We start from the raw sequence: 19,875 nt of genomic DNA, 5'->3' as shown, positions 1-19,875 counted from the left end.
TGGCTAATGTTATCAGCTTGGAAGGATTCTCCTGGGGCTGTAGTAAATTGAGGGTCTCCCTATGCAGCAGTCTTTCTGGGCCTTGGCCTCAAACAGACCTGAATTTGCACCCTGGCTCTGTCACATACTAGTTGGTACACTTGGCCAAGTCAGTAACTTCTCTTTGCCTCAGTTTACTCATCTGCAAAATGGATTTTGAAGGATATTCTGAAGGATTATAAGGATTAAATGAAGTCATGCTTAGTACAATGTAAAATGAATAAATATTTTGTCATGTCTTTCATTATTTATTTTTATTGTTTATAATTTTAAAAACAGTATTTTGGTTGTGGGATATTTATTTTTATAAATAATTCTCTTAATAACAAATATGACCAGTTTTCCATTTATAACTGTGCTACACTTTCCTTTTAAAATAAACATATTTATGTAAAAAAGTGAGACTTTTTAAAGGAAAATAGGAAGGTCTGATAGTATTAAGATAACCAAGAGCTGTGAAGGTGTTACACAAACTACTGAGGCAAAAGCAACACCCATAGCAAAATCTCCTCAACTTTTAGACAAGGTAATTGAAGGGTAAAAGAGGTAAAGCGACCCATCAAAGGTCACAAAGCAAGTCAGTGGCAGAATCAAGACAACCTGGGTCTCCTAATTCGTAATTCAGGACTCCTCCAACTATACCACATGCACACATGGTTAAAGCAAGAGCAAGCCTGGTGCTTAATGAGGTGCATGGCAGGCAGCCAGATCCTCTATCTATGTGCACTGCCTCATTTACTCCCCGTGAAGAATGGATAAATGAAGTATTCTAATATAATGATACAGAAACTAGTCACATGGTTGTGTCCATGAAGCTAAAGCATTCTGAAAATATTACCTATTAGTCAATCTTTATTTCTCCTTTTTTTTTTAATCTCCCATTAAACGCTGTGCAATAAGAATTAATCCAATAGGTTACAGAGAATTGGTGGAGAAGCTGGGATCAAACTCCCAGTCCCCAATCTCCTAGTCTCCTCATCCTGTATGCCACTAGTCTACATGCCTTCCATAAAAATACAACCTGAGAAGCAATGCAGTTTGGGAGTCCAAACGACAATACAAACTGGAGATATCCCGGAGGTACCTCACATCCAGCAACCTCAATTCCCTTTGGTGGCATTAAATCTAAGAGAACTCGGAAGGGTCTGTCTAGGAAGGAGAAGGGGAATTTTAGTTCTAGAATTACGTGCCCTCCTTTCACCATAATACTCCAGGGCCATGGCCAAATTACTTTACCTCTCAGTGTGTATTACTTTGCTAGAGTCATTGTAACAAAGTGTCATAAACTAGGTGGCTTAAAAACAACAGAAATTTATTGTCTCACAGTTCTGGAGGTTAGAAGTCCAAAATCAAGATGTCTGTTCCTTCTGAGGGCTGTGAGGGAAGGCCTCTCTCCTTGGCTTGAAGACCACTGTTTTCTCCCTATTTCTATTCACATACAGTCACGCATTGTTTAATGACAGAGATACGTTCTGAGAAATGCATTGTTAGGCGATTTTGTCATGTGAACACCATAGAGTGTACTTACACAAACCTAGGTGTTATAGCCTACTACACACCTAGGCTATATGGCACTAATCTTATGGGACTACCACTGTACGTGCAATATGTTGTTGACCAAAATGTCATTAATGTGGCATTTAGTCTTTTCTCTATGAACGTCTACCTCTGTGTCCAACAAGTCATACTGGATTGGGCTCACATTTTAATTTGATTACATCTATAAAGACCTTATCTCCAAATAAGGTCACATTCTGAGGTACTGGGAATTAAAATTCCGACATTTTTTTTTGTCGAGGGTGGGGGAACACAATTAACCAATAACACAGTACAATTCATTATATTAAGTTATTTTAAATGTAAAATAATATTTAATCCATCCAGTCACATATTACCTCCCAGGAACCTGGGAAATCTGACAGTACAAAGAATGAATCATGAATTATTTCAGGAGAAAATATGTTAAATCTATACTGGAAAAAGTCTTCATGGAAATAAAGAAATCACACTGAATAACAGTATTCTTTTTTTGTAAGAGTTCTACTCAAAATAGAAATAGAAAACGAAGAACTCATGGACTAAGAAAAAATAATGTACAATTTATAGTTTTGTTTTTTAACTTACATTTTCAGAAAATGAAAAAGCACTGTTTGTAAAGCTCTCAGTCATATTTGTAACCAGCGTTTATAAGGACAGCAAACTAATTCAGAAATACTTTGGTATTTTAGATGAACAGTAGGAAAAATAAGTATGAATAATTTGAAGTAATATGATTTATAAACGATCATTTAAAAAGTATCCTAAAATATTTCCATAAAGCAGAAATCATATATTCTAACTTAATTAAAGTAGTTGGTATAAGGATGCCTAACATATACTTTATTTAACTTTGAATTCACCCCTCATAAAAAGTTATAAAGCCATGCAGTTCTGACATAGTACACAGCAGTCTCTGTTCCTTTTACTTACAATGCCTCTGCTAAATTTTTGCCTCCTCCTTTGCCTGTGGGAGGACCTTGGTTGGGGGTGGTCATAGAAGGCCTCTGCGGAGGGCAGGGAGAGAGAAGTCACTGAGATTAGAGGTGAGGATGGAAGACTGTCTTTAGGCTTGAGGTTGAAGCTTGAGGGAAAGAGGAAGACTGTGGGAAAGCCAAGGCCTTTATGCAGATGTGGAGATGGAACATCACTGTGGGGGGCTCAGGAGGGAGGGCAGGCCATGGGAGGTAAGGTAGAGAATGCCGTTTTGAGAAGGCCATCTTGGAGCTAAGGAGAGAAAGCTATGGGGAAAGGAAAAGTATTTGAGCAAGGGGTAAGAAGGATTTGAAGGAGGAGATGGGAAAGACTTTGAGTCAGGAAAGTGAGGCAGCACGACCATTAAAGAAGGAGGAGGAAAAAGACTTTGGGGGAAGAAGGAGAGAGTACCTTTGGGGGATGAGGGAGAGGAAATTCATGAGTGGGGAGAAGGGAAGGCTTTGGAGGGCTGAAATAGGCATCAGAGAGGAGGGTGAGTAAAGGTCTGGAGGAGGGTAGGTAAATGAGGAGGAAACGGAAGGAATTTGACTGAGGGAGGGAAGGTCTTTGTGAAGATAGGTTAGAGAGAGAAAGACAACATGAGGTAAGAGAATGAAGGCATTTTAAAAGGGAGGTGAGAAATTGAAGACCTTGAGTGAGGGGAGGAAAGGGCTTTGCGAGATTAAGAAGAAAGGCTACTGAGTGAGGGAGAGAAGGTGAGCAAAAGAAAGATATTGTGGGGATATTGGAGAACGAAAAGACCTTGATTGAAGGTTAAGAAGAACTTTTGGAGTGGTGATGAGGGAGGGAAGGCATTTGTGAGGGTAAAAGAAAGAAGGCATTTGTGAAGTGAGGTGGCAGAGGGATGGCCTTTGTGAGCATAAGCAGAGGAGGGAAATTCTTTGAGAAAGCAGGTGAAGGAGTTTAATATAGTCATGCAACACATAATGACATTTTGGTCAATGATGGACCACATATATGACGGTGGTCCCATAAGATAAGTACCAGATAGCCTAGTTGTGTAGTAGGCTATACCATCTAGGTTCATGTAACTACATTCTATGATGTTCACAAGACAAAACCGCCTAATGACACATTTCTCAGACTGCATCCCCATCATTAAATGACAGATGACTATACTATATGAGGAGAGGAAAGTTCCTACTTTGAGAGGACTTGAGAGAAGGAGGCCTTTGAGGTGAGAGGTGAAGGAGAGAAGTCAATTATAAGGATAGAGGAGGCAGAGATGGCAATCATGAAAGAAGGGAAGGCCTTGGTGAAGGGAAATGAACAAGGAAAGGTCTTTGTGAAGGGAGATAATGGAGGAAGGCATTTGAGTGGTGAGGTAAGGGGGGTTAGTAAGGTGAGGTTAGAGGTGGAACAGCTTTAAGAGACGAGGTGGTGAAGGTTAGTACTTGGAATGCTGAGATGACAGAGGTTAGTACTATATGATAGGAGGTAACGAAAAGAAGGTCTAAGGAGAAATGAGGGAGGGAAGCCATTCATAAGGGAAAGAAAGGTATTTGTGAGAGTTGGTGAGGGGATTCAGTCATTTGTGAAAGGAGGTTAGGTAAAGAAGACCTTTCACAGAAGAACTATAACATGCAAAGAGACTGAAACACTAATCAAAACCAACCAGGGTCACATCAGCATCATGGCAGAGTGAGTTCTCCCCATAAGCTCTCCCCTCAAAGATACAATGAAAAGAACATTTATATTCCAACAGAGGACATCCACACAACAGAAATGATGTCTGAGAGACCCATGCAGCCGTATGTCAGAAAGTGGAGGTGCTGGAGCCTCTACTGAGGTAGTGGAAGGAGGTAAGATAACGTGTCTCTTCCTCCCTGAAGGACAGAGACACAGGAATTGTGTGCAGCCTCTGGGAGGAAAGCAGGGAGGGAGTGGCGGCCCTCCATGGGAACACCATAGATCTCTGAGGTGCCTCACAGCCCGGGGTAAAGCCCCCCACAGAGGTGACTGCTATCAGCGGGGTATCTCCATCAAGCCAATACTGCAGGAGAGCTGACAGCAAGGGGAGAGTGAGAAGTCCCCGAGTCCACCCAGGAGAAAGAAAGCTTCCCTCACCCTGGCCCAGCACCCCAGCCCAGCACCTGGGAGCTGTCCCATGGATCACAGTGTGTTCAGAATATGCAGCTCTTGAACCCCACCCAGTGGCGACAGGTGGAAGTAGCAATCAAATACTACCAAAATGCAGAAGCACAAATTCATGGCATCTAGCAGTATGAAGAAATATGTTAAATCTCCAGACCAAAAGGAAAAGGACAAGTACCCAGAAATCAATCGTGAAGACACAGAAATCTATAACCTAAATGACAGATGATTCCAAATAGCTATCATTAAAAAACTGAACGAGTTAAAAGAGAATGCAGATAGACAATTCAATGGGTTCAAGAACTACTTCACAAATGAGGTTGAAACTATAAAGAAGAATGAAACAGAAATATTCAAGATGAAAAACACAATGGATGAGATAAAGTAGAATGTGGATTCCCTGAACGGCAGAGCTGATATCATTGAGGAGAGAATCAGTAACAGTGAAAACAGAAATATAGAAATGCTTCAGAAGGAGGAGGAGAGACAACTAAGACTAAGAAGAAATGAAGAAAGTCTCTGAGAAATATCCAACTTAATCAGGAAATGCAACATAAGGATTATAGGTATTTCAGAGGAAGAAAAGAAGGAGAATGGAACAGAAAGCTTGTTCAAAGAATAACAACAGAGAACTTCCCAAACCTGGAGAAGGAGATGGAAATTCACATGAAAGAAGCCACTAGATCTCCTAACTATATAAATGTAAAAAGGCCTACTGCAAGGCATATAGTAGTAAAGCTGGTAACAATATATGACAAAAAAAAAAATACTAAGGGCAGCAAGGCAGAAGAAAATAACTTACAAAGGAACCCCTATTAGGCTTTCAGTGGATTTCTCAGCAGAACCCTTACAAGGTAGGGGAGGGTGGAATGATATATTCAAATCTTTGAAAACCAGAAATTTTCAGCCAAGAATACTCTATCCAGTGAAAATATCCTTCAGATATGATGGAGAAATAAAAACTTTCACAGATAAACAAAGCTGAGGGAGTTCATTGCCACAAGACTCCCCTGACAAGAAATGCTCAAGAAGGCCCTCATACTTGAAAAAAGAGAAGGGGCTACAAAGCCCTGAGTAAGAATATAAACAGGTAGACAATATCAGAAAATTGTAGCTATCCATTAGAACACATTAGCAAATACTCAAGTAAAACATTAAAGATAAAGGGAAGGAAAACACCAAAAACAAAGATAATCTTGTCATTTAAACTAGACAGATAGAATAAAATGTGACAAAAACAATGTAGGAGGGGAAGAGGAAAGGAACTGAATGAGCTTAGCCTAAGGAAATAAGAGGTCATCAGAAAACGGACTATCCTATCAACAAGATATTTCATACAAAACTCAAGGTAACTACTAAACAAAAAAGCAGAACAGAGACACAAATAATAAATAAGGAGAAAACTAAGAAATCCAGCATAAAAAACTACCTAACCAAATTGGTAGTCTAAAATACATGGGATGGTAAACAATGGAAATGCAGGAGAACCAGAAAACAAGCAATAAAATGGCAGCATTAAGCCCTCATATATCAATAATCACTCGAAATGTAAATGGATTGAATTCTCCAATAAAAAGACACAGAATGGCAAGATGGATTACAGAACAAGACCCAACAATATGCTGGCTCCAGGAAACACATCTCAGCTCCAACAACAAACACAGGCTCAGAGTGAAGGGATGGAAGATGATATTCCAAGCTAATGGCAAATAAAAGAAAGCACGTGTTGCCATACTTACATCAGACAAAGTAGACTTTAAGATAAGACAGGTAAAGAGAGACAAAGGGGAGCAGTATACAATGATCAAAGGGACACTCCACCAAGAAGACATAACACTTAGAAATACATATGCACTCAACACAGGAGCACCAAAGAACATAGAGCAACTATTAACAAACCTAAAAGGAGATATTAACAACAAGACAATAATAGTAAGGGACCTCACACTCCACTCACATCAATGGATAGACCATCCAGACAGAAAGTCAACAAGGAAACAGTGGAATTAAATGAAAAACTAGACCAGATAGACTTAACAGATATATATAGAACACATCATCCAAAAACAGCAGAATACACATTCTTCTCAAGTGCACATGGAACATTCTCAAGGATAGAATATATGTTGGGAAACAAGGCAAGCCTCAATAAATTTAAGAAGATTGACATTCTATCAAGCATCTTTTCCAAGGACAATGATAAGAAACTAGAAATTAACTACAAGAAAAAAGCTGAGAAAGGGGGAAATATGTGGAGACTAAACAACATGCTACTGAACAACCAATGGATCATAGAAGAAATTAAAGGAGAAGTCAGAAAATATCTGGAGACAAATGAAAACGAAAACATACCATACCAACTCATATGGGATGCAGCAAAAGCAGTCCTAAAAGGGAAATTCATTGCAACAACAGGCTCACCTTAATAAATAAGAAAAATCCAAAATAAGAAATCTCAAACTACACCTAACCGAATTAGAAAAAGAACAAACAAAGCCCAAAGGCAGCAGAAGGAAGGAAATAATAAAAATCAGAGCAGAAATAAATGCAAGTGAAACAAAAAAGACAACAGAAAGGATCAATGAAACAAAGAGCTGGCTCTTTGAGAAGATAAACAAAATTGATAAACCTCAAGCCAGACTTAAAAAGAAAAAAAGAGAGAAAGCTCAGATAAATAAAATTAGAAAAGAGAAAGGAAAAATTACAATGGATACCAGAGAAATACAAATGATTATAAGAGAACACTATGAAAAGCTGTATGTCAACAAATTAGACAATCTAGAAGAAACGGATAAATTCTTAGACTCTTACAACCTCCAAAAGCTGAATCAATAAGAAATAGATAATCTGAATAGACCAATCACAAGTAAAGACATTGAAACAGTAATTAAAAATCTCCCAAAAAATAAAAGTCAAGGACCAGAAGGCTTCCCTGGTGAATTCTACCAAACATTCAAAGAGGATTTAATACCTATACTTAGTAAACTATTCCAAAAAATTAGGGAAGACGGAACACTTCCTGACACATTCTACAAGGCCAACATCACCCTGAAACCAAAGCCTGACAAGGACAACACAAAAAAGGAAAACTATAGGCCAATTTCAGTGATGAACATAGATGCAAAAATCCTCAACAAAATATTGCCACCCTGATTAGAGCAATACATCAAAAAGATCATACATCATGGTCAAGTGGGATTTCTATGAGGGACACAGGGATGGTTCAATGTCCATAAATCAATCAACATGATACACCATATTAACAAAATGAGTAATAAAAACCACATGATCCTCTCAATAGACACAGAGAAAGCATGTGACAAGATCCAACATCCATTTACGATAAAAACTCTTAACAAAATGGGGACCAAAGGAAAGTACCTCAACATAATAAAGGCCATATGTGACAAACCCACAGCCAACATCATACTCAATGGGGAAAAGTTGAACGCCATCCCTCAGACAACAGGAACAAGACAAGGGTGCCCACTCTCTCTATTCTTATTTGACATTGTCCTGGAGGTAATAGCCAGAGAAATTAGGCAAGAAAAAGGAATAAAAGTAATCCAAATAGGAAGTAAAAAAGTGAAACTCTCTATTTTCAGTTGACATGATTTTATATATAGAAAACCGTGAAGAATCAATCAGAAAACTACTAGAAATAATAAACAACTAATGTAAAGTTTCAGGGTACAAAATCAACTTACAAAAATAAGTTGCATTTCTATACTCTAATAATGAACAGAAAGAGAACTCAAGAATACAATCCCATTTACAATCATGACAAAAAGAATAAAATATCCAGGAAGAAATTTAACCAAAGAGGTGAAAGACCTATGCAATGAAAACTACAAGACATTGTGGAAAGAAATAAATGATGACATAAAGAAATGGAAAGATACTCCATGCACATGGATCAGAAGAATAAACACAGTTAAAGTGTTCATAATACCCAAAGCAATCTAGAGACTCAACACAATCCCAATCAGAATCCCAATGACATTCTCCACAGAAAAAGAACAAAGAATCCTAAAATTCATACGGGGCAACAAAAGACCCTGAATAGCTAAAGCAATCCCAAGAAAAAAGAACAAAGCTGGAGACATCACAATCCCTGACTTCAAAATGTACTACAGAAACCTCACTCTAGATGAAAATGGGCACTGTTGTTAATGATGTCCAGAAATTGTTAATGTGTCAATATATATTGAGACACAGATTATGCTTCCATCACAGTACACGTATTGCAGCGGTGACAATGAGACCTGTAACATTTTTTGCTAGGCTAATAAGTAAAAATTGGATGTAACAAGAATTTTCAATATTAGAAATGATTAGGAATAATATATCTTAGATCATTTGCTAAAATAGCAGTCAACTTCCTACAATTTAACTCCTAGGCCCTAAAGTAAATTGGTTGAAAAAATTGGATCCTAAAGATTACAGGTGGAGAATTTTTTTTTTTTTTTTGAGGAAGATTAGCCCTAAGCTAACATCTGCTGCCGATCCTCCTCTTTTTGCTAAGGAACACTGGCCCTGAGCTAACATCCATGCCCATTTTCCTCTACTTTATATGTGGGATGCCTACCACAGCATGGCTTGACAAGCGGTGCCATGTCCTCACCCAGGAGCTGAACCGGCGAACCCTGGGCCGTTGAAGTGGAATATGTGAACTTAACTACTGAGCCACCAGGCCAGCTCCAACAGGTGGAGAATTTTTAAAGTATGTCCTTATTCAAGTGGAGATCAAAGAACCCCAACTGAAAGAATTGTGAACTGACTGACATGACAACCATGGACTGGACAAAATTCCTTTTTAAAAGAGCTATCTTGAAGATTATGACAAACTTTGGAGGAATTAAGGTGACTGGAAGGAATCACAACATGCGAAATTACTTCAATAATAATTTATTGACTTAAAAAAATGTACTACAAAGCTATAGTATGGTACTGGTACAAAAACAGGCAGACAGATCAATGGAACAGAATTGAAAGCCAAGAAATAAAATCACACATCTACAGACAGCTAATCTTCGACAAAGGTGCTAAGAACATACAATGGAGAAAGGATGGTCTCTTCAATAAATGGTGTTGGGAAAACGTGACAGCCAGATGCAAAAGAATGAAAGTAGACCATTATCTTAAGCCACACACAAAAATAAACTCAAAATGGATCAAAGACTTGAAGGTAAGACCTGAAACCATAAAACATCTGTAAGAAAATACAGGTAGTACACTCTTGGACATCGATCTTAAAAGGATCTTTTCAAATACCATGTCTTCTTGGACAAGGGAAACGAGAAAAAATAAATAAGTGGGACTTCATCAGACTAAAGAGCTTCTACAAGGCAAAGGAAACCAGGATCAAAACAAAAGACAATCCACCAATTGGGAGAAAACATTTGCAAATAATATAGCTGACAAGGGGTTAATCTCCATAATATATAAAGAACTCACACAACTGAACGACAAAAAATCAACCCGATCAAAAAATGGGCAGAGAATATGAACAGGCATTTTCCCAAAGAAGATATAGAGATGGATGGCCAACAGGCACATGAAAAGACGAACATCACTAATCATCAGGGAAATGCAAATCAAAACTACACTAAGATATCACCTTACACCCATTAAAATGGCTATAATCACCAAGACAAAAAATAACAAATGTTGGAGAGGGTGTGGAGAAAAGGGAACCCTCTTACACTGCTGGTGGAAGTGCAAACTGGTGCAGCCACTGTGGTAAACAGTATGCAGATTTCTCAAAAAACTAAAAATAGAAATACCAGCTATCACACTACTGGGGTATTTATCCAAAGAACTAGAAATCAACAGTTCAAGGAGACTCATGCACCCCTATGTTCACTGCAGCATTATTCACAATAGCTAGGATGTGGAAGCAACCCTAATGCCCATGGACTGATGACTGGATAAAGAAAATGTGGTATATAGATTGACTACAATACTACTCAGTCATAAAAAAGACAAAATCATCCCATTCACAACAATGTGGATGGACCTGGAGGGTATCATGTTAAATGAAATAACCCACACAGAGAAAAATAAACACCATATGATTTCACTCCTATGTAGAAGAAAAACTAACACACGGACAAAGAGAACAGTTCAGTGGCTACTGGGGCAGGGGGTTGGGGGGTATGCACAGGGGGTTAAGAAGAGCACTTATATCGTGACAGACAAGTAATAATGTACAACTGAAATTTCTAAATGTTGTAAACTATTATGAACTCAATTAAAAAGAAAACACCCAAGAAGGAAAAGTCTAGGAGCAGATGGTTTCACTGGTGATTTCCACCAAATATTTAAAGAAGAATTAACACCAAACTTTCTCAAAGTCTTTCAAAAAATAGAAGAACACTTCTTAATTCATTTTATGATGCCATTACTAACCTGATACCAAAGCCAGACAAAGACACCATAAGAAAACTACAAACCAATATCACATATGAATATAGATGCAAATAAATAGATGCCCCAACAAAATACTAACAAAACAACTGCAATAGCACATCAAAAAAAGTATATACAATGACCAAGTGGGGCTCAATCCAGGAATACAAGGGTGGCTCAACGTAAGAAAACCAATGAAATATGCCACATTAACAGAATGAAGGGAAAATGCCTCAATTGATGCAGGAAAAGCATTTGACAAAATCCCACACCTTTCATGATAAAATCATTCAGCAAACTATGTATAGAAGGGATTTTCGGGGGCTGGCCCCATGGCTGAGTGGTTAAGTTCATGCGCTCCACTTTGGTGGCCCAGGGTTTTGCCGGTTCAGATCCTGGGCGCGGACATGGTACCGCTCATCAGGCCATGCTGAGGCAACGTCCCACATGTCACAACTAGAAGGACCCACAACTAAAATATACAACTATGTACTGGGGGGATTTGGGGAGAAAAAGCAGAAAAAAAAAGAAGATTGGTTAACAGTTGATAGTTCAGGTGCCAACCTGTAAAAAAAAAAAAAAGGATTTTTCTCATTATGATAAAGAATATTTATGAAAAACCAAGAATTAACATAATAATTGATAGGGAAAGACTGAAAGCTTCCCCGCTAAGATCAGGAACACGGCAAGGATGCCCATTTTTACCACTGCTATTCAGCATTGTACTGGAAGTTCTAGCCAGAGCAATTAGGACAAAAAATAAAAGGCATCCAAATTGCAAAGGAAGGAGTAAAACTACTCGCAGATAACATGATTCTATATATAGAATATTCAAAAAAAAAGTCTACAAAAACCTATTAGAGCTCATAAACAAATTTAGCAAAGTTGCAGGATACAAGATCAACATGCAAAAATCAGTTGTGCTTCTAGACATCAGCAAGAACAATCCAAAAGGAAATTAAGAAAACAACTCCATTTACAATAGCATCCAAAAGAATAAAATATCTTGGGATAAACTTAACCAAGGAGGTCAAAGACCTGTACATTGAAAACTATGAAACATTGCTAAAATAAATTAAAGAAGACAAATGAATGGAAAGACAACCCATGTTCATGGATTTAAAGCCTTAATATTGTTAAGATGACAATACTGCCCAAAGTGATCTACAGATTCAACGCAATCGCTATCAAAACTCCAATGGCCTTTTTGCATAAATGGAAAAGCAGAACCTCAGATTTATATGGAATTGTAAGGGGTTTTGAATACTTAAAACAATATGAATAAAGAACAAAGTTGGAGGACTCATGTCCCAGTTTCTCAACTTGCTACAAAGCTACAATAATCAAAAGAGTATGGTACTGGCATAGGGACAGACACACAGACCAACAGAATATAACTTGAGTCCAGAAATAAACACATAAATCTATGGTGAACTGATTTTCAAAAATAGTGCCAAGACCATTCAATGGGGAATAAATAGCCTCTTCAACAAATGATGCTGAGACAACTGGATCGCCACAGGCAAAAGAATAAAGTCAGACTCCTAATAGATACCATATACAAAAATTATTTCAAAATGGATCAACAACCTAAGTATAAAGGCTAAAATCACAATACTCTTAAAAGAAAACATAGGAATAAATCTTCATGACTTTACATTTGGCCATGGATTTTTAGATATGACACCAAAAGCACAAGTGACAAAATTAAAAATAAATTGAACTTCCTCACATTTAAAAACGTTGGTGCATCAAAAAATAAATTATCAAAAAAGTGAAAAGACAACCTACAGAATGAGAGAAAACATTTACATATCATATATCCAGTATATATAAAGAACTCTTACAACTCAATAACAAAACCATAAACAATCCAGTTAAAAACGGTCAAAGGACTTGAATAGACATTTCTCCGAAGAAGATATACAAATGGTAAAAAGCATATGAAAAGATGTTCAACATCATTTGTCATTACAGAAACACTAATGAAAACCATAATAAGATATCATTTCTCACACACTAGGATGGCAATAACCAAAAAGGGGGGGAGGTAACAATTGGCGAAATTAGGGACGCTCGTGCATTGTCAGTGGGAAAGTAAAATGGTTCAGCCACTTTGTGTAACAGTTCAGAACTTCCTCAAAAACTTCAACACGCAATTCCTATAAAACTCAGCAATTCCACTCCTAGGCATATGCCCGAGAACCGAACACGTGTTGACAAAAAAACTTGTACTTGAATATTCACAGCAGCGTTATTCATAATAGCCAACAACAGGAAACAACCCAAATGCTCATCAACTGATAAATGAATAAACCAAATGCAGTATATTCATCCAACAGAATATTATTTGGCCATAAAAAGGAATGAAGTACTGATAATACTACCACATGCATAAATCTCGAAAACATGATGCTAAGTAAAATGAGCTGGACACAACAGGGCAAATACTGTACGTCACCGTGACACGAACCATGAGAAAGGAAACCCACGGAGGCCGAGAGCCGGCTGGCGGCTGCCGGGGCTGGGGACTGGGGCTGGGGAGTGACGGCGCGAGGCATGGGTGCGGGCTCTAACTGGGGCTGAGGGAAGTATTTCGGGGAACTAGACAGAGGGGGTGGCTGCGCAGCGTTTGAACATACTAGATGTCACGAAATTGTTCACTAGAAAGCCGGTCACTCGGCGTGAAGCGAATCTCACGCCAATCTTTTTCGGAAGGAGGGGAGAGCGGCTCTTCAGGAGGGGCGCTCGGAGGGCCCGGGGCGGGGAGAAGCCGCGGTCAGGCGTGGGGAGCGGGCCAGGGAGGGTAGGCCTGTGAGGCGGAGGGGAAGGGAGGGCGGGCGTGTGGCCGCAGCAGGCGGCCGCGCCCTGTCGCCCCTGCCCTGGCGTCCCGGGGCCCCCGGCCAGGAGCGGCCACTCACCGGTAGTCAGGAAGTAGAACAGCAGCATCAGGGCCCAGCTGGCGAGCACGAGGAGCCCAAAGTGCTTGCGGGCCCAAGCCTTCACCGCAAAGTAGCGCGGCCCAGCCTGAGGGAGGCCAAGCAGAGGCGTGCGCCAGGTGGGCTGACGCATGGCAGCCACGGCAGCCTGGAGTCCCGGACTGTCGTTCTCCGGAGGAGGCCCCAGCGCCGGCTCCTCCGCCTCAATGGCTCTCACCCTCGCGCGCACTTGCCACAGCGCCCTGGATTTCGACCGGTTCCTCCGCCCGTGCATCAAGCTCCTCTCAGCAGGCATGGCTCTCGGTTCCCGCCTCGCTGAGGTACCGCCTCGGTGCCGGCGACCGTTGACCCACAAGCCCCTGCGGCAGTGACGCTTACGTGGCCCCCCGCGGCGGCACGTGCCAGGCCTCGCTGCAGGCCCCGCCCCTTTTTAACGGCCGCCAGGCTGTGTGCATGCCCCCTCCGCGACTCCAGGCCCCCTGCTGCCCGTGCGGGGTCAATGGCTTTGAAGGAGCGCCCCTGCTCATCCCTGGCCCACAGGAAGGATGCCGACGGCAGCCTTGCGCTAATTCTCCTCAGAGCCAGTCCGATGACGCACACTGCACCCTTTACGGCCACTGCAGTTAGGCACTGTCGTATTTGCTACGGTGGCTGCTAGGCAAGTGTGGCTGTTTAAATGTCAATTTTAATTAATTAAAATTAAACGGAGTTAAGAAATTATTTCTTCAGTCACAGTAGTCACATATCAAGTGCTCAGGAGCCACACTTAGCTAATGGTAACCGTACTGGACAGTGCAATACGGAACGTTTCCATCAGGGCAGAATGCTGTGATGGGCAGCGCTAGGTGTGCGCGGTGACTATAGTGAATATGGTCGATGTTCAAGAGGTCGTTAAACTGAGTAGGAGCTTTCAAGTGGAACAAAATGGTATTTGCCTTTGGAAACCTTAAGGTTGAGTTACAAATAGATGAAACAATAAGAAACATGAGAACAAAGAGTCTGTGAGGTGACTCAGGAACACTTCGATATCATTCCCATCATTTGCCACCAATGAATTGGGTGGCCTTAGGTGCCTTCCTCCTGCTGGGCCTCAGTGTTACGTGTGTAAAATGAGAGAGTTAGCATTGTCTCTAAGCCCCCTTCTTGCTCTAAAGTCTGACCCTCGAGCAAAGTCCCGTTATCCTCGCTTGGTTTGGGCACACCTGCTAATGGACCATGTAGGTGATGCTGGCTTGCTTCTTAGCCTATCTCATTCTAGTTTTTGAGGGATGTCAAAACTACCCTTCTCAACTGCATTTCCATCCTTATTCTCACTATGTTTTACTCTGGCTTTCCAATGGTTTTCTGCTAGTTTTATTCTATTGTTATTTCCAATGTTAATAGGCATTCCACAGGAGTAAGGAGTGGGGAAGGCCTCCTATGCAAATAATTCTTGAAATTTAGCACATTCCACCCCACCCACCCTCACATCCAGGAGCAATGCATAACGTTCTTTATTAAAGGATCTGAAGAGAGAAGAAACTGCTTTCCTTTCCTTTCATCTTTAAAAAAATTTGTTTTTGCCTCAGCTTTTCCAAGACTAATTGACCAGAAGACACCTGTCCCACAAAACACTTATTAACATCTTCTGAAACTACTGCTTGCACTTGTGAGGAACTGTGAAGTGTCAGCGTTTACTCCACTTGTGAGTAACAAGGTAGCCTGCCACAGTTTCGTAGATACTGGCAGAAGATGCAACACTTCTGGGTCGGAGACAAAGGACAGATGCTCTACTGAGACATGCAGAGACTCGAGAGACTCATGAACAATTGCCTTCCTACAGCAACCCTGTTTGTGTTATAGCACACATGGAAAATGATCATATGACCAGACACGACACAGCCGCCCTGAGGGCTCAGGGGATTAAGCTAGAGCACATGGGTTGGGAACTCAGCTCTCGACCACTTCATGGCTTGTGCTCTCTGAGCCTTAGTTTCCCCTTCTGCAAATTTTGGGCTGTGGTCAGGCTGATTGTGAAGATTCCTTCCAGCTCTGGCTTGCTATGGCTCATACTTGACTGTAGTGTTTGGGTTTGCTGTAAACAAGCAAGACGTGGCAGTTCTACAACAGTGCAATACTCCTGAGCAATCCACATTATACCACTAGAAACCCAAATTACTAACAAGAACTCGGGGACAAAATCCCTAGGATTATGCCTGAGCATCCCCTGGTTTACACAATACTAATTCAAGATTGGGGCGGCAAAAAGCCATGTGGAAGTATCCATTTTGTAGATTGTCAGATGTAGATTTAAAATCTTGCACTGACTTTCCTCTTTCCTCCTATATCCTTGTGGGAGCTAAATTTGATACTGGCCAACTCAGACCTAATTAGGGAATAAAATCTGTTGCATGGGCATGAATACAAGAACTGCTTCGTGAGATGGTACATACCATTGCTCAGAATGTAACTACTGCACTTGTGGAAAATTGAGAATTGACACTATTTTTTAAATATCACTACAGACAGACATGAAAAGATGCTCAATCTCAGGTAATCAGGGGATTGCAAATTAATTAACAATGAGGTATAATTTTATGCTCATCAGATTGGCAAACATTAACAAATATTCACAAGAATATTGTGAATGCTTAACTAGGAATTCAGTCATTGCCGGTGGAGGTGCAAATGGGTACAACCACTCTGGAGAGCAATTTGATAACACCTTGTAAGGTTAAATATCCACATAGTCTGTGACCCACAAATCCCGCTGTTGGGTATCTATCCTGTCACTCATGTGTACAAGGAGACATGTACAAAGACGTTCATTGTTGGGCCGGCCTGGTGGCGCAGCGGTTAAGTTCTCACATTCTGCTTCCGCAGCCCGGGGTTCGCCGGTTCGCATCCCGGGTGCAGACATGGCACTGCTAGGCAAGCCACGCTATAGTAGATGTCCTACATATAAAGTAGAGGAAGATGGGCACGGATGTGAGTTCAGGGCCAGTCTTCCTCAGCAAAAAAAAAAAAAAGAGGAGGATTGGCAGCAGATGTTAGCTCAGGGCTAATCTTCCTCAAAAAAAAAAAATGTTCATTGTTATAGTGAAAGCAATGTAAAGGATGTCTCAGTAGGGAAATGAAACAGACTGTAGTTCATTCCTATAATGTACTAATACATAGTACCTAATGATGATCAGGATCTATCAACCTCACCACATAGTAATTCATTTTTTGCTGATTTGCCTAGTGGCATGAGGTGGCACTGCAGTCTCAGCTTCTAATTCAGTGGAACCATTGTTGTATTCCCTGAAAGAAACAATTCCTCTCTTGGATAATAAGCTTCTAAAACAGCAGAAACCAGAGTTGTTGGAATGAGAAGCAAAGTGTAAACATTGTTGCAAGTAGTTCACTAGGTATCATTTTCACCATCACCCCTTAGATCTTAGCCCCGTGTATACTGGTTATTGGAAAAACAGCACCTTATGGTGATTTCACTTCTGGTTCAGAGTGCACAACGCATCCTCCAAAACAATACCCCACACTCACAGAATGTTTTCTCTGAGGTGGACTTCAGCAGGTGATTTCATTATTCTATTAGGCTAACTTCTTTTTTAATCTTGACTGACGTGTAATTGACAAATTTGTAAGATATTTAAGGTGTACAATGGGGCGATTTGATATACACTGTGAAAGTATTCCCACTATCTGGTTAATTAAGCTATCCATCACCTCACGTATTTCTCTCTCTCTCTTTTTTTTTGTTGAGAACATTTTTCTACTCTCTTAGCAAACTTCAACTATATAATGCAGTGTTATCAACTATAATCACATGTTTTACATTAGATCCTCAGACCTTACTCATCTTATAACTGAAAGTTTGTACCCTTTTACCAACTCTCCTTATTTCTCCCACCCCCAGCCCCTAGCAACCACTTTTCTACCCTCTGTTTCTGTGAGTTCTACTTTGTTTTTAAGATTCCAAGTATAGTTGCTACCACGTAGTATTTGTCTTTTCTCTGTTGGCTTATTTCACTTAGCATAATGCCCTCAAGTTCCATCTATGTTGTTGCAAATGGCAAGATTTCCTTTCTTCTCATTGCTGAATAATATTCCATTGTATATATATATGCTACATCTTCTTTATCTATTTGTCTGTTGATGGACATGGATGCTTAGGTTGTTTCCGTATCTTGGCTGTTGTGACTAATGCTTTAATAAACATGGGAGTTGCAGATGTCCTTTCGAGATCCTATTTTCATTTCCTTTGGCTATATACCCAGAAGTGGGATGGCTGGATCAGACGGTAGTTTTATGTAGGCCAGTTTCTTCTAGGTGATGTGGCACATGGTAAATACAGTGAAGCCAAATGGCCTCAGTCCATTGCTACACTTCTATTAGGGTAATGTGAGTTCCTTTGATGGAGGCAATGTTGTGTGAGATACAGTGGTGATATATACGGTATTCAATAAACCTATGGATAGTAGGACTAGCAGAAGTGTGGTGGGCAGGGAAGCAAATCCAATCTGGAGGGAGAATCTATTGAAGTGAAGGAAAAAAAGCATTGTCCACTCCATAACAGAAGAGTCCAAAGAGATGAACTTGTCTTAAGGTTTCTGGATGGTACCCACAGGATATGACACCATATCAGGGGTCCCGGGTTGATGGCTCCGGCTTGCAAGTTGGGCATTCAAGCAGCAGTAATAGTCAGTCTTGGTGAGAAGAAATCCATGTTATTGAGCCATATGTAACTTTCATCCCTGCCCCCACAGCCACTTTGTGTATGAGCCCATCAATCAAGCACAGGATGATGGGGAAAGAGTCTGACTGACCTCCACTGCATGGGCATTAAGTCCACCTGATGATTTAGCACCTCTTCTACAAAGAGAAACTTTTCATGAATATTAACATGCAAGACAAATAGTATCACACTCTAAGTCTATTTTAGGTCAATTTACATACCTCTTTCCCAAATTTCCTTGCCGTAAATCCTTCAAACTTGCTTCTTCCAAGACCTTGATCATCTAGCAGCAACATTAGGCTCTGCCGTGAATCAACATAGATCTTTGCTACAGCCCTTCTTTCCTTCCAGGCAAATGGGACAACTTCCAGGCAAAGGGGACAATCTGATACACTGCTCAAAGTTCTGCCCACGGGGAAGATTTCCTATCCCCTTCCTACTGATCACCTGTTGAGTGGAGCTGTAATGCCATAGCAGTCCACTTACTCCAAAGAGATAAATATTCTCTCCTTTTCTTCTGATCGTTGTTGTCTCTGGATCGGCTGCAGCCATCTTGCTATCAATATAAAGATGAAGTCAACATGGAGGATGGCAGAAGAGAAGCACAGGAAGAACCTGGATCCCCAGTGACATCAGTGAGCCGACTCACAACTTAACCCATCTTGAAACTTCCAATTATGTGAGAAAATTATTTTTCTAATAGTTTTAACGACTTTGAGTTAGTGTTTCTGCTTCTGGTAGCCAAATGCTTCCTAACTAATACAGTTGTTCAACCTGTCTCACTAGGAAGGGTAACACGACATGCACTATTTGATCACATAGCCCAAAGTCAATGCTATTAATGGAAAATATCCCACATTTGAACACCACATAGATATAACTATATATACAGAGATTTATGTTAAGTATTTGTTCAATGAAGGAATGAACAAATGGATAAATAAATGTTTTCAATAGCTATTGCTCTAAGCACAAATCTCTATTCCTTATTATCTGTATCAGTCAGGGTTTAGTTGCAGACAATTAGAAACCATCCTAGTTAGTTTAAGTAAAAAGGAATTTAATACAGAGAAAGAGGTGATTACAAATTTGTAGGAAGGGCTGGAGGAGGAGGCTCTTAGCTGGGCCTCCAGGGAAAATTCTAGA

The 19,875-nt window shown here is 40.4% G+C and overlaps 1 protein-coding gene and 1 non-coding gene across 2 annotated transcripts in view; one reads left to right on the top strand and one right to left on the bottom strand.

Moving 5' to 3' along the window:
• The window catches only part of LOC138921954 (FMR1 neighbor), a 33,686-nt gene extending 19,297 nt beyond the window's left edge, over positions 1 to 14,389 (bottom strand). The window contains exon 1 of the mRNA XM_070258189.1: positions 13,998 to 14,389. Within this exon, the coding sequence (XP_070114290.1) occupies positions 13,998 to 14,310 (313 nt within the window). The 5' untranslated portion in view covers positions 14,311 to 14,389. The remainder of the gene's footprint in view (positions 1 to 13,997) is intronic.
• On the top strand, positions 8,803 to 8,941 carry LOC138922025 (small nucleolar RNA SNORA1). The gene has a single exon (XR_011435122.1). It is a non-coding gene; the product is annotated as a small nucleolar RNA SNORA1 (small nucleolar RNA).
• Positions 14,390 to 19,875: the final 5,486 nt, after the last annotated feature.

Source organism: Equus caballus, chromosome X, assembly GCF_041296265.1.
Source record: "Equus caballus isolate H_3958 breed thoroughbred chromosome X, TB-T2T, whole genome shotgun sequence".
Classification (NCBI taxonomy): Eukaryota; Metazoa; Chordata; class Mammalia; order Perissodactyla; family Equidae; genus Equus; species Equus caballus.
Note: the sequence above shows the minus strand (reverse complement) of the source record. Positions and strands in the feature narration are given on the sequence as shown.